The sequence below is a fragment of the Stylophora pistillata genome, chromosome 10 (assembly GCF_964205215.1).
Source record: "Stylophora pistillata chromosome 10, jaStyPist1.2, whole genome shotgun sequence".
In the NCBI taxonomy this organism is placed as follows: Eukaryota; Metazoa; Cnidaria; class Anthozoa; order Scleractinia; family Pocilloporidae; genus Stylophora; species Stylophora pistillata.
Genome location: NC_142528.1, coordinates 13345131 through 13367047, shown reverse-complemented (window position 1 = coordinate 13367047; position 21917 = coordinate 13345131). Strand labels below are relative to the sequence as shown.

General features: G+C 39.1%; 2 protein-coding genes across 4 annotated transcripts; one reads left to right on the top strand and one right to left on the bottom strand.

Moving 5' to 3' along the window:
• Positions 1-870: 870 nt before the first annotated feature.
• LOC148721884 (uncharacterized) lies at positions 871-12192 on the bottom strand. Of its 2 annotated transcripts, XM_088735726.1 has the most exons (8): positions 11364-12192; positions 10751-10894; positions 9110-10345; positions 8289-8931; positions 7589-7949; positions 6121-6169; positions 4366-4712; positions 871-1195 (listed from the first exon to the last, which is right to left on the bottom strand). In XM_088735726.1, exons 1-7 carry the CDS (start codon positions 11980-11982, stop codon positions 4414-4416), a joined length of 3351 nt encoding a protein of 1116 aa, XP_088591852.1. In that variant the 5' UTR covers positions 11983-12192; the 3' UTR covers positions 871-1195; positions 4366-4413. The 2 variants fall into 2 exon arrangements, with proteins under 2 accessions (XP_088591852.1, XP_088591851.1); XM_088735725.1 differs by having other exon boundaries at positions 871-4712; positions 11364-12191.
• A 1345-nt stretch (positions 12193-13537) lies between these two features.
• Positions 13538-21906, top strand: LOC148721883 (cubilin homolog). 2 transcript variants are annotated; one of them, XR_015992401.1, is made up of 4 exons: positions 13538-14023; positions 15538-15610; positions 18993-19810; positions 20031-21906. XR_015992401.1 is itself a non-coding variant. In XM_088735818.1 (3 exons), the coding sequence occupies exons 1-3, from the start codon at positions 13963-13965 to the stop codon at positions 19315-19317; spliced, it is 459 nt and encodes a 152-aa protein (XP_088591944.1). In that variant the 5' UTR covers positions 13538-13962; the 3' UTR covers positions 19318-21906. The 2 variants fall into 2 exon arrangements, 1 of the variants encoding a protein (XP_088591944.1); XM_088735818.1 differs by having other exon boundaries at positions 18993-21906.
• The last annotated feature ends 11 nt before the right edge of the window (positions 21907-21917 follow it).

The following is a 21917-nucleotide window of genomic DNA, read 5'->3' as shown; positions in this document are numbered from 1 at the left end:
GGAGCGACGAAGGAAGGGCTAACGCTCGAAACGTCAGCTTTTATAACCGTAACGGTGGCCAATTTACCATTTCAACTTTGTTGATATATTCAAATTATTTCGTTACCCCCACCGACGCAGCCCCAAACAGTTTCTTTAGAAACTATCAGCCTTTATTCATCCGTAGATAAGATTATCTGTAGTCTGTTAACAATAAGCAATTTATGGTTCTTAAAAGAACCCTGACCGTCTCAAAGGACCAATTAGGTTTTGGTCGTTTCCTTGGAACGTCTAAGAGGCGAAGCGATACGCTTCCTATGAATAAATTCGTCACACTGCACGTTTAATAAAAACGTGCAGTTTTTCAAAATTCGCTTAAATAATAGAGATTAAATGTATCTCTGAATTTGATTTCACCGTGAGAGAAAAGTCAGTCAAAAACTTACACGGGATTAGGCTAGGGGTCGATTGTAAATGTTTCCCCGTCTGACGGTCACCCAAGTGCCAAGAGGAGTTTTCTGTTTGACTGTGTAGACCTGTGTAGCAGGGCCTCAGCGAACTCGCGTCTCGTTTTCTTGCCAAATCCCAAAGCTGTGTTTCGCTCATTCCATGCTTTTAAAATCGACTTAGTCAGCCATATAATATGACAGCTTTCCATCCCTGCAGACGAACTCTTTTTGATGGCTTCATTATCGCAAACGCAGAATGAAACGACAAAAATACTTGGCAAATAGACGACAGACACTAAAGAAACTAGCGGCATACATTGAGACACAGCACTTTGACAAACTTTGACATAATTTGACACAGACAAAGTTTTGGAACCAAACTCTAATATTGATTCGCGTTTGAGTTATTAAGTGATTTGAAATGACAAATATTGACATTGAATCATAATAAAATGTGATTTATTAATTTATAATTTAATCAGAAATCAAGTGAAAAAAAATTCTTTCTACTTACATCGAAAAATGAATATGAAGACAAATTGTCTTCACTGACACTTCTACACTGAACATATATTATTACGCAATCTAGCTCCTCTCCACCATGGACTGACTATTCTGCCACTGAAATTTTCAATACTCGTATTCGACACTTAACAAGAACAAGACTCACAGAAAACACAAGGTATTAAGTTATTCAGATAAATGGTGATGCGTTCTACCCGCTTTCCACATGGTCGCAAAAATGCAACTCCTCTTTTGGAAAAATCCTGTCGGAGATAAAGACACATTACGTACATACAAAGGTTAATTGACCACTCCCCATAGGGTCTTTTCAGGGCCAATACCCACCCATCCCACACAGGGGAGGACATCCACCACACAGTAATCTCGTGCGTGGGAAATTAATGTCTCCTACCCCTAACCCTTCAGGAGACGGGGCCTACGGTTTATTCGTCTTTATCTGAGAAGACTAGAATATCTATCCATTTCTTGATTATAGAAAGGTAGAAAATTCTCCTCACTTATTTTAAGACCATGAGTATTGGTCCGGCCGGGGCTCGAACCCTCGACCTCCCGCACAACACAATCCGGCGCTCTAATCAATTGAGCTAAGCGGTAGGCGGTTAGCTCATTCAAACTTGAGCTGTGTTTTCACGGCAGTGGCTGTTCACCACCATTATTCACCGAATGGATTCTTAAGGCCTGGCCAAATGCACGCAACATTTCAACGCAAACTCTTGCAACATTATCGCGTGCAACGTATTGCACACGTCTGGCCATTCCGTAGTAACATGTTGCAATACGCTGGATCAAGTTTGAAAATGGTCAAATTTTTATTGCAACGTTTTTGGATGTTGCAAGGTGTTGCGTACGTTTCGCCAGCACCTTCATAACATCTATCAACATGATTTAACATTATTGCAAGATGCTGCGTTGAAATGTTGTGTGCGTTTGACCGGGCCTTAACACCGCAACATTGGGCGCCGAAGAAAAAAGGGACAGAACAGAGAAAGACACTTTCAAACTTATGCTGTTTTGCCACGGTAATGGCTGTTCACCGCCATTAACAACTGAATGGATTCTTACATTGCAACACTGGGTGGTTGAGAAAATGGGAGAGAAAAGAATAAGAGAAATGAACTTCTTCTTTGTATATCTTTTTCAGTTTTGTTTTCTACAGCATCTGTAAAATTTAGTTAATTAACTTTTATACATTAAATAATTTTTTCCTCTACTTTTGTGTCTGTTGTTATGAGAACTTATGACCAGCCAAATTGAAGATGGAATCTACTCTTTTTAGGAAATCCTTAATCTGTAATATGCGACTTTGCTTCTACTGTGTCCAAAGGGATGCTAATTCACAGCTGATTCTGTCACTTTACAATCCTTTAAAATACCTGAATTTACTTTTCATTTGAGCTCCAAAAGGTCCATCCCGATTTGGATAGAATGGAACGAGTTAGGAAACATTTAAAAACTTATTACAGACTTCTGCTAGAACGTACTGAACAGTTTCGTTCTGCCACGAGTTGTGTGTAAATTGTGAGTTTTGTACTTTTCGGAATGTCTGCACTCATTTTTGCATTACCATACAGAGCGATCTCTTCGTTCCATAATGGAAAGAAAAAAGGTTTCCAAACGTTTAACTTTAAACGAATTGCGAAGCTTTCCATGACTCTGCATCTCACCCAACAAATACAAGCCTTACAGGGTTAACCAATTGCAGCGTTCATTCTGACGCTAGTGATAGCAAAGTCACGTATCAGATTTTACAAGATAAAATTAACTTAATACAAAGCACATTTTCAATAAAAAATAGAAAGAAACGCAAAACATAGTTTAACCATTTGAATCTCAATACTCCCGTTTAGCTTCTAGACATTTCCTTATGTCTTGGTTTCGAGAATCTGGATTTAGATCAAGACAACAACTTCTACCTGATAAGTTTGAGTATTCTCATTACCTATTTTCTGAATAATGAATGGCCACTTTAAGAAGTTACATTTTCGTCACTTCTGGGAGTCAAAGACATGTTGAACATGAATGGTAGGTGTTTAAGACAGTATTTGAGCTGTCGATGATGATTTATATACCGTTACTTTTTTGTGTTTCAATGTTACAATCAACCTATTTCAATTTCAATTTTTTGGGGTTTGAGTAATAAAATTTTGCCCGGTAGCGTAAAGATAACGAGTGGATGGCGTAACCCAAGGCATGTCTTTAAAAAACTTTTTTCGCGCCTTACTTTTTTTTTAATCTAGTACTAAGACTAATCTGAAGTGCAGTATACCTTAAAAACAAGTAGAAATACCGAAAAACTTATTGCTAACCTAACTTAACAAAGAATTGGACAACTGGAAGGCTTTGAATGCTATCTAACTTTCCAAAAATCAGTAACGAATTTGTGTTTCAATATTTCACTCTTGCCTATTGACAGTTTCGACTGAAAGAAATCCAAGAAAATTCATGTCGGATTTTTCAAGACAATTTTTCTTCCAATCGCGTCTTTTTCTCTATCAGTAAAAAAAATTCTCAAAAGTTGAACAAATTATTATGATGTTCCCGTTTTTGTCACATAAGTAAGGCCCCATTTATATGGTCTCGGGTACCCGAGACAACCCTCCCTCCGAGACAACTCTACGGAGCATTTGTATGAAATTTGACATCTGCTAACCCTTGTTCGGCCGGGCCAAGTTAAATATTCGACAGAATGGCGTACGACAGGAAAAGAATAACTGTAATACGAACGGACTCTGGTTATAGCATGCGCACGCATTTTCTGTTCGAGTTGTCTCGTCTCGGGTGGGCGAGACAAGATGTTTACATGAGAAAAAAATTTCCCGCCTACCAGGGTTACCCTACCTAACGAGGTGAGACAACTCGCTCCCCTTCCCCCGAGTTTTCTCGCCTACCCGAGACGAGTTCGTAACCTCATGTAAACGGGCGGCTGAATTTTGTAAAGAAATAAGTGAAAAGCTAATTGGCCAAGGGTAACTCGGGGGTAGGGTTGTCTCGGGTACCCGAGACCATATAGATGGGGCTTAACATTTCTTTTCACGTACTATTTTTTTAAAGACGAAAATTTATTAATTTTACATTTATAACGACTGTATACCGCAGTCGATCGTGTGATGTGCTTCTCCTGGTGAGGGTAACCCCGGAAGAGACTAGGCCGAGGTTTCGACTACCCAATCCGACAGACGGACAGATAGGCAGACAGGCTGGCTGACAAAAAGACAGACAGAAAAAATGGCAGACGAGCAAACACAGAGTATCATGCAAAAAGACAGACAGACGGACAGGCAGGCAGGTGCACAGAAAAGAGGCTGTAATTCAAAATGTTTGAGGGGCATCCCGGTTATTCTTACATGGGATTCCTAAAAGTTCAGGGTACGTGGTAGAAAAAAAAATTGGATAAGGAGAAAAATCTTCCTACCTATGCTTTCTACATTCTCTAATCATGCATAGAGAGGGAATTAGCCTGTTAAAAGGAACCGGGATCGGCCGAAGTGACATGACGATCACCAAGGTGTCGGTCGAATGCCTCCAAAATTTGAACGTCGCGGAGTTCTTGAATTGCTTTCATTAGTTCATGTACAGTAGCTTTGTAAGCGGTTCGACTCCAATGGATGAGGACTTGATAAGACCTTTCGTCCTCTGAGCTGTTTTCAACGTTTATATTTTGAATGGTTGTCTCTGGTACAAGGAGGGCCCTACCAAGCCACCTCCAATTGTTAGCCATTTGCTTGGCGACTAAGGCAAGGCAGCAACTCTGAACTTGCTCTGATGAGGCAAAAACAGAGCACAGGCATTGAAGAAAGAGAGAAACACGTCAAAGTTTGAGCAAACTCCTCACAAGTAATAAAGGCTGATAGTTTCTAAAGAAACTGTTTGGGGCTGCGTCGGTGGGGGTAACGAAATAATTTGAATATATCAACAAAGTTGAAATGGTAAATTGGCCACCGTTACGATTATAAAAGCTGACGTTTCGAGCGTTAGCTCTTCGTCGGAGGAGATAGTTATTAACTGCTTTTTTTATTATAAAGGATAAAACTCAGAACTGATGCTAATAAAATTCAAAGAAAGAGATATTGACCAAACTTATTTTGATTGAATAATTTGGATATATCAACAAAGTTGAAGTGGTAAATTGGCCACCGTAACGATTACAAAAGCTGACATTTCGAGCGTTAGCCCTTCGTCGGAGCGAATAGAGGAATTGTGGGTTGTGTGTGCTTTTAAAGGCAGAGAATGGAGCTACGTTATTGGTGGGAACATGGCAACGAGAAAAACAAGAATAAATTAGTAGAATGAAAAGCGTTCGTTGATCCCTGTGGGATTTAGACGGCCGGTTTGAAAGATGAGCTTTTGTTCAAGATTTTTACGGCTTTCCGTGCCACCTAAGTGTAAGGAAAGACCGCAGATTGGCATATGTTGCACTTATTGCAAAACGATATACATCGGCGAAACAGGCAGAAGACTAGGTGACCGATTCCGAGAACACCTTCGAGACGTGGAAAGGAATGACAAGGACACATCGAAACCAGTCGCTAGACATTTTAATTTACCTAATCATTCTAAGCAACAAATGGCACTCTGCGGTCTTTCCTAACACTTAGGTAACACGGAAAACCGTAAAAATCTTGAACAAAAGCTCATCTTTCAAACCGGCCGTCTAAATCCCACAGGGATCAACGAACGCTTTTCATTCCACTAATTTATTCTTGTTTTTCTCGTTGCCATGTTCCCACCAATAACGTAGCTCCATTCTCTGCCTTTAAAAGCACACACAACCCACAATTCCTCTATTCGCTCCGACGAAGGGCTAACGCTCGAAACGTCAGGTTTTGTAATCGTTACGGTGGCCAATTTACTACTTCAACTTTTTTGATATATCCAAATTATTCAATCAAAATGAGTTTGGTCAATATCTCTTTCTTTGAATTTTATTAGCATCGGTTCTGAGTTTTATCATTTATAATAAAAAAAGCAGTTAATAACTATCTCCTCTCCCAGAGAAGACGTCAAGTATTAACATGATGCTACAAGCACTCGTTTGACAGAGACACAATCGCTCCTATGTGAAGTTTTGTAGTTACGTGTATTGTACATTATAAGACAATTCAAGAGGGCAGGTAGAAAATGGTGAAGTGAGGAGGAAGTTTTCGTTTTCAGTTGGAAATTGACTTACTTGAATAACAAGGAGAATCCTCTGGGACCTTGGAACTGCCATCTTGCGGCTGCGGAAAGAAAATTTAATATAGAGAGAGAAAGAGGAATTGACGCATGGTGATTTTACGTCAAAATATTGCTTGTTTTTTTTTTCAAGATTCTTATCGGTTCTCCATATCAAACTCACGGGGTACAAATAGTCTCTTACTGAATTTCGTGACCACGCCCACTTCATCGGCTCACTCAAATCGAGTGCGATTTTTGGATGTTATATCATCTTGCCGACTCTCTGTATAAAAAGTTAACAATGTACCACCGAAATATTGAACTATAATATCATGGCTTTCCATTTTGTGTATTTTCGTACTACAAAGTAAAGTTTTTCCCTCGTCATTTTCACCTTTTCCCAAGCGGGTCCGTCAAAATTAAGAAGGCGTTCGTGGTCGAAACAAGACCGAGCAAGGAGTCTTGGGCGATTTTTCTCTTACGCAAGCGCAAATTGAAAATGTACCGCCAAAATCAAAGAGAGGAACAAATTTCCTTTGTTTTGATATGTAAATTGTCGAACAAGGAGCAGATTGGACCTCGTCAAATGGCTAGTCAAAACAGCCACACCTTCCTCCTTTTGCTCGTTTCCTGTTTTATAAGCGTGAAAGCAGTGGGAGAAGAATCGGGTAGCTCGGAAAGCGCTTCACCATCGTTTACTTACGAGATAAACAAGTAAGAATTGTAAAGTTATTTTCCGAAAGAGTCGGAATAAATACATTTTTTTCAGGTTAGATTGCTGTTTTTACCCTAAACGTCGTCCAATAAATTTTTGTTGCAACCTACTAATCTATACAATTTGGAAGAGAAATATTCAGATGCTTCACCGTCCTCGAAGGGGGTTCTGTCCTGGTGTACCGGTTCACAAGGGAATTACCATTGTTCTTTCTTTGTTTAAGAGTTATCGGTTAGCTATTGCGTATTGTTTGGTCTTTTGTATTGGCTCTTGTGAACCGGTACACGAGGACAGAACCCCGAAGGGTCTCCACTCATCGAAGCGTGTACTGTAGCCAATGTAGTGAATTTTCAGTCTCTTGTTGGGTTTGTCAACCTCCGTGACTTCAATATCATACAATTTTGTATATTTTCTCTGTGAAATGACCTTTTTAACAGGGGTGTATGCTGAGTGTTTGTTGCAGAATCGCTTTGGTTCTCTTATCTCTCTCTTTGGCTTGTCCGCCATTTTGAAAATTTGCTCAGGAGGGCATCTGGTTAGCGGCCGCGCCAGGCTGGAACCGACCAAAACAAATGTCCATCGCAGTGGGGAAACAGTTTGATATGAAAATGAGATTGATTGTAAAATAATGTTATAGGGATAACCTTAGGGTTATGTGTTATCAAAGATAGAGTCTTTTCATCTTGAAGTACTCTTGCTTAGAAGCTAAAAGAAATGTCCTCAAGATAAGAAATTGAAGAGCTTCTTTATTTAGATATTTCCTTACCTTAACAAACCACTGTTTTATTTCTTCAAATTCATGGACTGGTGTAGAATTACACCACAAGGGCTTTGATGCTACAGCCGGGTCCATACAGATTACATGGCGACGAAGGCCCTCGGCTGGGGATTCGACGGAGGACACAAGCTTATCGCAATCGGAATCATCATCATCGTCATCATCACTTTCATCAGAGGAAGTGTCCACTCTACGAACAGTGCCGTCACTGGATGCACCAGGGCAAAGTGGGTTGGGACAGACAGGTCCGAAACTGAACTTAAGAAATTTAAACTGACGCTGACAAATGTCTGTCATTATTGACATCAGGATGTCAAACAATTTATGGAGCCTTTTGCCGTTTTTGTACCTATAGGAGGGATAAATAAATAAATGAATACGTAGGGAACCTTTCATAGAACTGGAACTATCAGTTAAGTTATACGGGTATAGTCTAAAGATATCCAGTTTACTTATAGTAGAGCGAAAATCCACATTCCTCAATTTCTACCAATCTCCACGAGAATAGTTTCATGCGCATTCGCATGACATGATTAAACTGACTATGCCACAGCTATGTCAATGTATTAACATTTGGAGACGAACAGGCTTCACATGAAAGATACCGACTCACATGGCAGCCATTCACACTCGTGGCCCTAAGGGAAGAAAGTGTGTTGCCCAAGAGGAAGGAGAAAATCAAACTTGCCTGGCCTTGATTCGAATTTGGTTGTGTTTCTGAGACATTTCTGTAAGAATAAAGAAACTGTCTCCGAATGAAAATATGGCCATCCCTTTGGCTATGATGGGTCTCATACCACTGCTGTCTTTGCTTCTTGCGCTGGTGCGAACAATGAAGTAGTCAAAGAGAGCAGGAGGGAGGAAACTACGGAAATCAAACATGAGGAGTTTGTCTGAGGTACAGATTCCAGACCAGCTTTTCCGACAAAGCTTTTCCCACTTTTCTGTCAAGCATTTCTCTTTGAGGTGAAACGGGACAATGTATTTGCTAGTTTCCGCACCATTTTCGTCACCTTCACCAGGAACGGTACCATCTTCGTGCTCTTTTTCCTCAGCTGAGACAGAGATCGGGCACAACATACCTGAAGCTTCCAAGATACCAACAAGCTCAGAAACAGGGCTTTCGTAATCTTCCCAGATAAACTTTAGAAGCTCAATGTCTACTACTCCATCCTCTTGCAAGGTCTTCCACTGACCACGGTGTCTACGATCAACATCCAGGCGGTCGGTAACATCGTGCAGACAGGTCATAACATCAACCAGATATTGTGGATTGATGACCACCAAGTCGTTTAGCTCGGAGTGAGACGTCGTCGGTCCGATCAGCTCCTCTGAGAAAATATATTACATCCATTTCAATCAAATATAGGTTTAGGAATGGCAATTTAACGTCGCTTGAGGACTTTGAAGTATTTTCTCAGATTCCTCAACAAAATTTCAAATTAACTTGTTTGCTTGAGTTTTATGAGGTATGTTATAGTAAGGAAATATTTTAGATCATTTACAGACCTGGCATAATTATCACACCACTGTCATGGTAGAACTGCAGCATGCTGTCAAACTCTCTTTCTTCGACAACACCGGATGTATTCCGCTCCATCAAACGTTTTAGGAAGATCTTGCGCATACAAGGCGGGCACTTCGGATTATCTCTGCATTTCAGAATTTCTTCTTCAAAATGAAGCCACAATACAGGAAATTCCTCGTCCATTTTCCCTGAGCGAACAGCTTCATTTGTGATGGCTTTTCTTAAGGCTATGGCACCAGAATCTTCATCACCCAAGGCATTTTCTACAGGAAACAAAAAACTTTGTTCTTTGCTATTAACCAGCTGCTGCCCAAAGCTCTCTATCAATTCACCATAAAGCTTAGTCTCTGCATTAGCCAAATCTTCGTTGGTTACTTCATCGCGGCGCGTTCCTACGAGGAACACAGGTGTCGTGTGAGGAGTATGCACGCGCACGGAATTGAGCCAAAAATGTACCTCCTCTAAAGCTTGGCTGGCACTGTCAGGATTGCACAGCCGGACCAAATTCAATACCACAAGATAAAAGGAACGCCGATTTAGGAAAACATGGTGCATTGCTTGATACAAAGGGTGGCCTGCAAAGTCCCAAATGCTGATCTTAGTGTACTTTTTCTCGTTATTATTCGTTGAAGTTCCCGTAGGGAGACTCAGCTTTCGCTTGATTTGATCGAATGGCATGGTACGAGGAGTCTCTTCAAATAGAGGATTGAGACTTGTGGCTGGCGACATTGTTACAATATTTGTCTCATCCACATTTCTTCTACTACCAACAATTCCTGAAGTTGATGGACCTTCTATGCTAGCAAGTCGTCTCAAAGAGGCAGGGTGGAAAGATGATCGTGATTGAGAAAGACCAGGAAGGTTTCTTGGAGAATCTTTTGACTGGCCAATTGCTGAGGTACATTTAATTCCCTGACATACTTTGTCGGCTAGAATATCATCTACAATTGACTTGTTCAGGTCAACTGTATGCCATGACTCGTCTAACTCTGTCACCTCAACCATGGATGTGATAATTCCATGAGTCTCTTCCCGTTCTTCTACAAAATCCTCTCCACTTAGAGAACGTACTAGGCTAGTCTTGCCCACGCCTACATCTCCAATGACGGTGAGCTGCATACGAGGTACACAAGCTTTCCCCTCAAGCAGTGCCTTGTTGAATATTTTGACTGCCAATTCGCCCCTTGCAAGAACTTCATAAGGCTCACTGGATTTTTCTGTATGGAATTGGGATGCATGAAATGAGAATTATTCTTGGTAAATCATCAAAATTATTTACCATTTTACGAATTTCTTTATAACTTTATCCTTGAGTTTTGCAAAGATGCCATCTTGTTTATTTTAAGAAATTCTTCCATTAGCTCACTTCCAGAAAACCTTAAGGTCTAACCATGTGAATGTGGTGGTGACATTTACTGATTGCATCGATAGGGTCTCGTGTTCAGGGATAATTTGTCAGTTTTGGAATGTCTTTCTGCCAGTGGTGGCTATGAAATATACCGTTCTATCAGACGACGCCACCTTACAGAGCAAGAGAGGGAAAAGGAGAGAATCAACAGTACTCCTAGGATGGTAAAATTAATTAATGTAAACATTTCTCATTGATTTTGAAATAACCTCACCTTTAATATTTGGTGGACTGATTTCTTCAGCCTGCCCTGGTTCTTTAAGACTTTCGACTTGCGTAGGTGCCACTGTACTATTGGGCATTACTGCACTATTTCCATGACGTAGATTGTCCATGATAGGTTCCATTAATTGCCTTGCTGTTTAAAGTAGTAGCTTTTAATTAAAAAAAGTAATCTATTCGAAGGCAATTTACAATCAAAGTCGCAATATAATTAAGAAGAAACGAGAAAGATAACTGTATAGTATGCCATCAAGGTTATCAGTGTACTCTGAGCTTACTGGAAAATCAATCAAGACTATGTTTGCATACAATCATCCTACTTCAGCACAAGAAGAAAAATAACTTTCAGGGTTACAAGCGAAAACTCAAAATTAGATATAATAACAAGCTGCTGTACGTTTTGCTCCTTCATAAAGCTCACAAAGAGCTGAAAAACTTGCTAAGGGCGACTGTGCCACTGCACGCAAGAGACAACGTATTGAGGAAGCTCTGTAAACCGCCATCAATTTGCTCTATGAAGGGAATATTTCTTTTCACTCTTCAGACTATGCAAATTAATGAAATTTAGTCATTAATCAAAACAGTTGTAATATTGCAATACTCACCAGCCAAATAATATGAAACTAGATACATACAATATCTATCTCTTGCTAAGGACATCGGAGTGTTTCCATTGCGATCAGGTCTACTTATATCACCACCTTTCTTGAGCAGTAATCTGAGACAGTTTCCATGTCCCCTCCATGCTGCCAGATGAACAGGAGTTCGGCCATCTATCGGATCAACAACATTTGGATCTCCATCGGCCCAGCTAAGCATGATCGTCAAACACTCTTCGTGACCGCCGAAGGCAGCACAATGCATCGGCGTATATCCAATCTGAGGTTTCGAAGGAAGATGAGAATCTCCTGGCGAATCTGCCTCTTCAAATCTCATTAATTTATCCACGAGTTGAAACTTCCCCGTACAGGCGGCATGGTGTAGATCTTTCAAATGATGGCGACTGTTTTTCAAGTGTTGAATTAAAGCTCTCGTGCTTGAAAAGGATCGACCGCATTGACCACAGCTTTCAGGTACACTAGTCTTAGAGATCTTATGTTTTGAACTGTGCTCTAAATGCCTAATATAACTCTCTTTACAGTCGTTTCCCCTGAATGGTCGATTGCATTTCGCACAGCTGTGAATAGCCCTTACACATGGCATATCCTTGTCGGTAAACGGCATTTTAAACCCTAACAAGCCATTGAAATGAGTAATACAAGTCAGACGTGACTCCAAATTTCGTAAACTGAACACGCTCTTTCCGAGAATATCGCTGCTGTTCCCAATCTCTTTCTTTCTTTATTTTGCTAAAAAGCTGGGAACTAAGAAGTTATCGACTTCCGTTGTCTCTGTGGCCCTCGGCTTCCGGTCAGTTGAAATCAACAATTGGTTCATGCTTTTTAACGTGCACTATCGAATTATGGAGCACGCGGGAAGTTTGGAGAGCACGAAAGAAGCGTAAGAATTGCCCAAGGCAATAGCCGAGGGCAACTCTAGCCTCTTGAGTGCTCTCCAAACTTCCCACGTGCTCCATAACTCGATAGTACACAGCTGAGAGCATGAACCAATTGTTTTAGAATATAGCCGGTGTGCATCAAATCCGACGCGAAAAACGGACAACAATATCAATTGAAGCGAATCGTGACGGCGCTGATGCCGAGTATCCTTTTCCTTTGTTTTTCTCTTTTTCTGCCTCATTTAAGAACTCTAGCCCAAGGGAACAGGTCGAAACATTGTCTTCGTTTTGGGACTAGTGGGCCTAGTCTCTGTTTGTATCCATTATTGTCACGAAATATGTTATGTTTCCCCGCGCTAACCTGGCGAAGCGATTTGCCGTCATGCTATCAATGTGCACTATCGGGATTTTGAGCACGCTTGCCTATACTGAATTTGATTGCGCGGCTCTGCTAGCTATGTTCTAAAAATCTTCGTCAAAAGGATCAGTACGGGTTTTTCAAAGAAAAAAATCCTAAATTGGAAATAGGCTTGTTTTATCAGCACTAATTTGGCTTTTTGTGAGAGAGCACAGGTTCTATAATGGCAACCGTTAAAGTGCATATCACTCCTGCACAAAACTTGGCAATCAGTCGATAAACTTTCAATAAGCTAGTAGTTTTCTCGTCCAAGAAAATATAAATATTGACATACGATACAACAAGCTTTTCCGCTTTCATGCAAAAATATGTGAGTTCTGCACAGTACTCTGCAGCGAGTATTCTCTATTGCGTAGTAAGGTTAGTATTTTTCAATTTGCACAAAGTTTCGCCCAAGTTTCGTTTCTTAGAGCAAGGAGCTTTATTCTTCGCGATAATTCACAAATTATGAGTTACAACTTTCATATTTTTCGGTTTTCGTTTTTCACTATTTATAAACACAAACATATTATTTCTTAGACATTTTATTGAAAGGCAATGGCATTCCACACGGCAAGGAGTGACGACATATGGTGACAAGACGTTTATACTCCCCCTTACAGAAGTAAAATAAAATACGATTTTCTCAGCAAACAGTTACGAAAACGGCTGTCATATTTTGAATGGCAATATTCAAAACAATAAAGCAGCACTTAATTTGTTTACAGAACCGTTCGGTTCACTTCGAAACAGAACTTAAAAATAAAAAAAAGGCTCGTTCGAGTGGTTTACGTGTAGTTCTACAATAGACCTTAGCACGAGTTGGGCTAAAAAATGTCCTTTAACTGCACAGTCCTTATCATTTCGATGCAAAGTACTCTTAATGATGATCAAGGATTACCGATGCAGTCAAGCAATCAATTTAACCGTCAGTCAGCCCTTGAAACACAAAGGCACTGTTATTTCGTATGCCGTAATCCGGGCACTTATACCAGACAATTAAACGATAATTTACATGACATGTTTCTGTTTCTAGAATTGATTTCCGTCTTACGGTTTCTTCTGAACTGACTAGGGGATTCTAGAAGTAAGCGTGCTCAGTCAGCAACGCACGAAAGCTATTTTAAACCTTGGTTTCAGAAGGTTACGATTACTCTGTATGCGGCTCACTGGGAAGCGCTCTGGGGAATTTGATTGCTTCTTAGCTTACTCGTTCCGCAGGAGTCTAAGTTAGTGTTGAATAGGAAAAACTCAGCCTACGTGACTGTACAGTATATCGTTCAAGGTGCGTCGTCCGTAAAAAGCCACAATGGATCACATTCTGTGGATCATGTTTTTTACGGTTTGTGTGATCGCGACAAGCTCACAAGGTAAACAAATTCCCTTCCTTGCTTATTTTATCAAGAATTTAGAAATATAAAACCTTTTCATGGTTGCTTTCTCTCGCGCTGTTTTGTTTGTTTAGTTGCGTGATAAGATTTACTTTTATAATTTCCTACACTTCCTTGATCTAAGGCCTTATGGCGCAGACAGTTACACAAACGGATGAATAACGCATGAACCTGTTTATGTTCCTGAAATACAGTCATGTATAAACCCTTACAATTGCTTATGACAAAATATATTCAGCTTTTATTTATCATAACACACTCTGCCTCATTTCCTGATTTTTTCCGTCTTTTCTGGGCTTAAATTATTTTTGCGCTTGTTACGGTCTAAGTCGATGCGGCGGAACAGCAATAATTTATTTACTGCTTTCAAACCGTTTTGTGTACTCCTGTTTTTAGCTGCAGTAAAATCCCTCACTTTGCCTGCGGTTTATCGTTTCTATGATAAAGGTTATCTACTAGTATTTCGCGAATTAGTAGTGGTAATGGGACTACCTAATTACATGAAATTTTCACAACACGTTAATTTCGCGATTTTGAGATGCGTATATTTCCTGACATTTAAATTCCGCGATTTTTCGAAAATTTTGTACTTTCAATCACTTTAATTTCGCTTTTATTTTCATTTGACTCCAGTGGTGCCATGTTTTCACCTAACCTGAAACACTAGACATGTAAACTTTTGCTGTCGCTTGGAGGTGTTCAATGGAACAATTTAAGTTTTCTAAATAAATGTCTCCTGTCACTGAACAATATGACTACTTCGCTTTTTTCGCGTTATTGATGGTGGAGCGGTGCGACCTTTAGACAAGTTTTCTTTCTTAGAATTATTCCCTTTTTAGGGAATAAACTAAATTTCGCGAGGCTTTTACCCTCCTTGGAACCTGTGTCAATGCGTTTATTCGTTGAGGAAGAAGTAAAAATTGAAAAAACTGAAAGAGCTAAAAACACGACTTGGTCCGTGTAAACCAATTGTGGCTACCTATTTCTTGGAATGATAATGCGGTGCCATTTCTTCATGTATCTATAAAAAATAACTTATGCTGCTCTTAGAAATCTTGCTTAGTTTTTGACGCTAAAAGCACTCGAAAGGACTTTTGTAGCATAAGCATACTCATAAATGACATTAACAGGTTTAACAAAACAATCCATACGGACGGCAACAGAAGTAACTACAACCACAGTGTCCAAGTCATTGACATCGCAGTCACCTACTACACAATCATTCTTGTCCACATTTCTTTTATTGAGGATGACAGTGCCTGTGGAATTTGTCCGCAGAATTAAGTTTCGCAAATAAGTGACCTTAAAGTTCTGGTTGAGATGGATCTACGGCTGTTCAGTTCAGCTCAGTTTACCCTTAGGGACGTGCATAACGAGCGAGTTTACACGGCAGAATAGCTGTCTTAGAATCACCTTTTAACACTCAGTCGTAATGTTGTAAGTTCCACGTGATCTTTCTCATCTCACCTCTGGTCTCTGTTTGTCTCTGCCAGCTTCCACTTGTTTTAATGGATATTGCCAGAACGGTGGAACATGTTCAAATTTTCAGGGGAAAGCTAATTGCAGGTATGTTCTTTTTGGTTATTCAACACGTCGTGTCAAAGTACGGCAGTGGTTTTTCAATCGCTATTGTTTTCCGCACGTGAATTCTTGCCTGCATGGATCAAATCCGTACTAGTCGACAGAGTAATATTTTTTTTTTAGCAACACAGAAATTCATGTCTTGTAATCTCTCCGAAAGCTTACCGGTATTTTATTCTAAGTCAACTTTTCAGAGGAGCCATTGCATTTCTTTCGTCTTATTCTTGCGTCGAGTCAAAACGGGAGATGACAACGCGGAGCCCTACTCCATGGATTAGCCTATGGAGTACCTAAACGGAGTACCCCTAAAAATCATGTATTGGTCGAACAAAACACTTTATAAACATGGTGAATCGTTTAGATGTACATATACTTGCTAACTCTCCGATTGTCACACTTCGATACAGTCCAGTTTTTTTGCGGGTAGGGGACTCTCAGTCTTAAGTTGGCAGCGTATTTGCGTATTGAGTAAGAACTTACTGTGTAAAATCAATCAATCAATCAACTTTATTTAACGAGGGTAACACGGGACAGTGCTTCAACTGAGTAACTAGTGGCCCTCAAACTAAATTTGTAAAACAAAGTTAAGTAACAAAATACATGTCCTAAAGAAAAGGAATTATAAGTTTATGTATGAATAGGACTAACAATAGTAAAAACTATATTACACTTATAAAAATATTCTTACAATGAATATCTACAAACTATAATTACAATAAGAGTACAGCTGGGATACGTCGAGCGAGAGGAAGGTTATGAAATATTGGATTAGTATAAAACTATGAATAATATTAAGTTTCAGTTACGCTACAATGATCAACGTCATTGTATCTGGCAACGTCATTGTATCTGGCAATGTCATTGTATCTGGCAACGTCATTGTATCTGGCAACGTCATTGTATCTGGCAACGTCATTGTATCTGGCAACGTCATTGTATCTGGCAATGTCATTGTATCTGGCAAGCATATGTACATCTAAACGATTCACCATGTTTTTAAAGTGTTTTGTTCGACCAATACATGATTTTTAGGGGGTACTCCGTTTAGGTACTCCATAGGCTAATCCATGGAGTATGGCTCCGCGTTGTCATCTCCCGTTTTGACTAAACGCGTGAATAAGACGAAAGAAAAGCAATGGCTCCACTGAAAAGTTGACTAAGGGTGAAATACCGGTATCTGGTTAACCCAGATTTATAATTTGGGCATAAACTAGTCTCCGTAGGAATAAGGTCTGGGGTAAAGGGCTCCAAAGATTAGTGAGCTCAAAATAGGTGTTTTGCACGGATCTTGTTAACGCGCACGCAGTATATAGTCGGATAAATATTCAAAAGATTTTCACTATTTGGTCGCCTGAAAATATAGTTAACACACGACCTCTCGTATCAATTTTAGAACAAAGCGCAAACTTCTTGTAAAAGGATACTGGAAACTTGAAACTATATATCCCGCGTCCTTTAACAGAGTTTTATCCGTCTTTAGTCACTATGGGATTTGTCTTGCTTGGTAATTAGTTCGTATTTGAGAAACGACATACGTCCTAAGTTTTATTGGCGTTGTCGAGTAATTTCTCTTTACTTAGCCTCTTTCATCCCTGAAATGTATGATGTAGTTTAAAAAATAAAAATCGACTATTCTGGAGAGGTTCATGTTATTTTTTCTAGAAGAGCGGGCCAGAACATGTCTATAGCTCTGCCAACTAAGGTGGGGGGGGGGGGGGTGGGTGATTTCTGGTCATCAAGAAATTTTTGTTCTAGCAATCTGCTGTGCAGGATTTTTTTCCGATTTTTTGGTACATTTTTTCTGTTACATTTGGGCTGCATGCAATTTTTTTCTTCCAACAAGCGCTTGCAGGAACTTTATTTTCAAAATCACCCACCCCCCCTCAAAAGCTAAGTGGTCAGCCCCTAAGAGAAAGTTAACCAATTTTTTTTCTCGTCGTGCTTGTCAAATGTAACCTAAAATACACGACTAGAAAAGACAATTTTAACAACATTTTGACAAGTTTTCCTGATAGTTTTTAGGAAGTGCGAATGTCTGAAAATGGTGTATTTTATTTCATTGCCGTTCCTTAATTTGGCCGGGAGAAAATGGAAAGCATGTTTTATTGGCCAACATTTTATCATATTTCTTAATCGTGGCTAGTTACAACTGATTACGATCGGAAATTTCTTCAGATTATTAATTTAACGTAAGATTTTGACCTGGAAACCAAGTGTAATTGAGTTAGCGCAAAGGTTTTTACCAAAAGAGACGTTTTCAAAGGCGAACGATCGATCATGGACTTTAAAGATTTCCCAAGAGAAATAGAGTTCCTCTTACTATTTGTTGCTAACAGCATCAAAAAGTTCTGCCATAAAGTTGGATCATCAGGAATATTTGCCTGCGTGGCTGAATCTGAATTGTTGGCATTGAGGTTTGAATATGGCTTTCATTGTTAATTTTTTCATCAGCATTACAAATTTCAGTTGGATGTGCCAAACACTTCCCCTTTGCCAATAATGGTATTTCATTAGAATTATGTGCTGTGATTGGTACGGTGCCATTTATCCATTACGTTAATAAAATAATGTGCCTCGCAAACGCTACTTGAGTACCCTATTTTGTGGACAGACCTCTTGGATGTATATATGTTAATTTGGTAGTAATTTTTTAATAAAAAATTAGTTATTTATTTGCGAAACCTTAATAGGGGATTGCGGCAGTATGGAAGCATGAATTTGACCTTTCATGATTAACGGGATTACAAAATCAATCTGGAATGTGCATTATAGCAATTTATTAAAATATCCCAAGAGGTGTGTATAGTTAAACACGGCATTGTGAACAAATCATCAGGTTTCTTCTTATATTTAAGAAGCCTCATAAATATGTTTTTGTCTTTAGTAAGCTAAAACATAAAACAAACCGCACCAAATTAAAACACAATATGGCTAAGTGATAATGGTGGACACCCCTCTGAAGAAATGATATCTGTGTTGATGGGTGTGGTTAAGTTTCAATTCGTAAATCAACCCTTGACTCCCTAACATCAGTATGCATATTCTCCATACTGCTCCCTACACATTTCTTAAGGTGCTGACAAGGAGAATTTGTTTTACAATCAAAAGCTTCTTTAGTTAGTGATCATTTCCGTTTTTCTCGTGACCTTTATGTTTGATTCATGGGTGATATTGGAAGGAAAAATTAGATGCTAGTTTCTCTTAGAGGTTAAAGAGTATAAATCTCATTGCTATCAATGCATCTTATCCATTTGCTTTTTCAATTTAGAGACAAGTTTTATTTTGTCACCACAATTTCTACACGCTAATTTTTTTAGTAACTAAAAATCTGGAGAGACCCTTACCAAAATATATTCTACATCGACAGTTGTCCATCTTATTTCACTGGGGACCACTGTCAATGTGATGTGGATGAATGCCAAATGAAACATCGATGCAGAAATGGTGGAAAATGCTCAAATACTTTTGGTGGCTACATTTGTAGTTGTATATTTGGCTGGGATGGACCTGATTGCTCCATCAATAAGGATGACCGTGTGCTTCCTGGACATGCTCCCTTGTGTTTTAATGCTGGCACGTGTGTGGATAGAATTGGAAGATTTGATTGTATCTGTCCTCCTGAAAAAATGGCTAAGTATAATTATAGTTTTTGTATACATGGAAGGTTAGTACCAGTTGAGACTCTAAAATAAAGATGAAGTCTGTATATATGAAAGTAAGTCTGGATCTTTCTCTACTTTATAATAAGTGCTTGGTTACTTGTGGAAATGATATTAAAGATATCATGTCCATGCACTTAGGAAAGGTTGAATGGGTTATAGGAACAGAGTCGAAACTTATTAGATTCAAAAGACAGCTTTCTTTGTGCACTTGCTAAAGCCTGATCATTCAGGCACGGGCTTTCACTTTTCTGGTTATCTTATGTGTGCTCAAATTAATATCTACCAGGTCCTGTGTGCCAGTTTGATGATCAATGTTTTTATAAACCTTGTTATGGATCTGCTACTTGTTTAACTGATGCATTTGGACAATATAATTGCAATTGTCCAAAAGGGTGGACTGGCAAGAATTGCAGTATTGACGTTGATGAGTGCAACTGGGCTATATTGTCACCTTGTCACCATGGTGGCACCTGCATCAACTCTCCTGGATCTTTTACATGCATTTGTGTTCCCGGTTACACAGGTAAATATTATAACAGTTAAGGGAGTGAACTAGATAGTAGCAGAGAAGTTTAAGAAATCACTGTTGTTAAAGGATCAGTTTTCATGTCAATGTCCTCGAGCAGAAGCCATTATTGGACTCTGATTATGACTTGGTAATTAATTAAAATCTTTTAAGGAGTACTTGTAGAATTGCAGTGCACCACTGTCAGGGTATATATCAGCAAATTTCTTACATGTAGGTCAACAAGTTTGTGTAAATTTAGTGGTCAACACGTCATCAGCATCCCCACTGCCGTCATTATCAGTGTTAGCATCACTACCAACATCAACACCAACTCAAACATCACCGAAACCATTGGTGGTAGCATCAATATCACTGACGCCGGAACTACCCACTAGAGCTACCGCTACCGTTACAATGATATCGACAGGTAAGCTAATGAATTGGTAAACCATCCATGCTTTAGCTCTGCGGTAAACTACCTCATTTGCCAGATGATATTCATACTTTATTTCTGTGGTACAATATTAATGTTTCAGGTCTGTGAAATAACATCCCCACTAAAGATCTGTGGTATAACATCTATACTTCAGATCTGTCGTATACCATCTATACTTCAGATCTGTGGTATAACATCTATACTTCAGATCTGTCGTGTATCATCTATACTTCAGATCTGTGGAATAACATCTATACTTCAGATCTGTGGTATAACATCTATACTTCAGATCTGTCGTGTATCATTTATACTTCAGATATGTGGTATACCATCTATACTTCAGATCTGTGGTATAACATCTATGCATCATAAATTTCCTTTAGAATGATCACACCTAACTTCCAAAATTTTAGAGAATTTCCTGCTATTGTTCGATTCGTTATAAAAGAAGTAGAGTTAGTTAGTGTAACTCAGTAGTTCAGAGTGTCAAGACCAGCACTAACAAGCTCAGAACCTCTTGGTCTCAAAAAAGTAACTCCAGTGCATGTAACCTCAAGTTAGTGACCTATTTTACTGAGGATTTGGTATGTCACATTTGACCTATTATTGTATGTCTTACAGTTTGAGTTCAAGAATAATATGGTTCATGTGTACTTATCTCAATCCAATTGTTTAGTCTGCTTGAATCCTTATATTAGTTGATTCATGTTCAAAATGTGTCAAGATTGCATTCAGCATTCAGAACATTACATTTATTTGTATACTTGACTTAAAGTTCATTGGTGAAATCAGATATTATAACATAACCAAAGTAGAGCGCGCGCTCTGATTGGTCAATTTAGCGTCCCCCATTTTCCCATGGGTGTACGCTGCTGACGTGAGCAAATGCAAAGACTATTTTTCCGCGCGCGCTTGTTTTTTCTGGTCGCGTAAGATTTGTTAAATAAAAGGGAACTCTTTAGCTGCAATGTATCAATGTTATGTTATAAAACAAATGGTAAACACCACAGCGTACACTATTGAGTTATGGATGCACTTGGGAGGTTTGCTAAGCACTCAAGAAGCTAGAGTCGCTCTCGGCTATCGCCTCGAGTGACTCTTACGCTTCTTTCGTGCTTAGCAACCTCCCGCGTGCATCCATAACTCAATAGTGTACGCTGTGGTGTTTACCATTTGTTAATTTTACTACAGTCTTCATTGTTAAGTCCATCAGTAATGACAGATGTTGTCCTGTCACTGAATGAGATTTTGCCAGTCTTCCTAGTTTTAAGTCGAAGGACAATATGAAACTGTGATTGAAATTAGTCTTATCTAATGTTATGTTGTTTTGAGCTATTGTTTTATCAGTATTGACTTGTTTTCAGTCATTTCATGTATAATTCTAAGAATAGCCCACCATTCAATAGTTCTATGTTTGGTTAATAGGATTAAGTCTTTTAAGTGTCACACAATGATTACTGTTCTGTCATGCAATGCTTTAAAATTGTCTTGTTAGTGCCTTGCTATTGTGTGACAATCGATTGTATTTTTTACCAATTGTTTTATTTCATTATTTTAAATTATTGATTTGTTATTTGTCATTTATTATTTCTTTTAGCTTGCAATCACCCTTTCTTTTTATCAGTATTATTTCTTTTGTACTTTCCTGTATAAATAAATTTTATTGTGGCTATAAGTCTGTCTCGT

Excerpts from the sequence above, each read along its gene's own strand:
- LOC148721884 (XM_088735726.1), bottom strand. The coding sequence starts at position 11,982 with ATGCCGTTTACCGACAAGGATATGCCATGTGTAAGGGCTATTCACAGC. Across the intron at positions 10,895-11,363 it reads AGTTTCATATTATTTGGCTG|CAAGGCAATTAATGGAACCT; the intron begins GTGAGTATTGCA and ends TACTTTAAACAG. Across the intron at positions 8,932-9,109 it reads TGGTGTGATAATTATGCCAG|AGGAGCTGATCGGACCGACG; the intron begins GTCTGTAAATGA and ends ATATTTTCTCAG.
- LOC148721883 (XM_088735818.1), top strand. The coding sequence starts at position 13,963 with ATGGATCACATTCTGTGGATCATGTTTTTTACGGTTTGTGTGATCGCG. Across the intron at positions 14,024-15,537 it reads GATCGCGACAAGCTCACAAG|CTTCCACTTGTTTTAATGGA; the intron begins GTAAACAAATTC and ends TGTCTCTGCCAG. Across the intron at positions 15,611-18,992 it reads CAGGGGAAAGCTAATTGCAG|TTGTCCATCTTATTTCACTG; the intron begins GTATGTTCTTTT and ends CTACATCGACAG.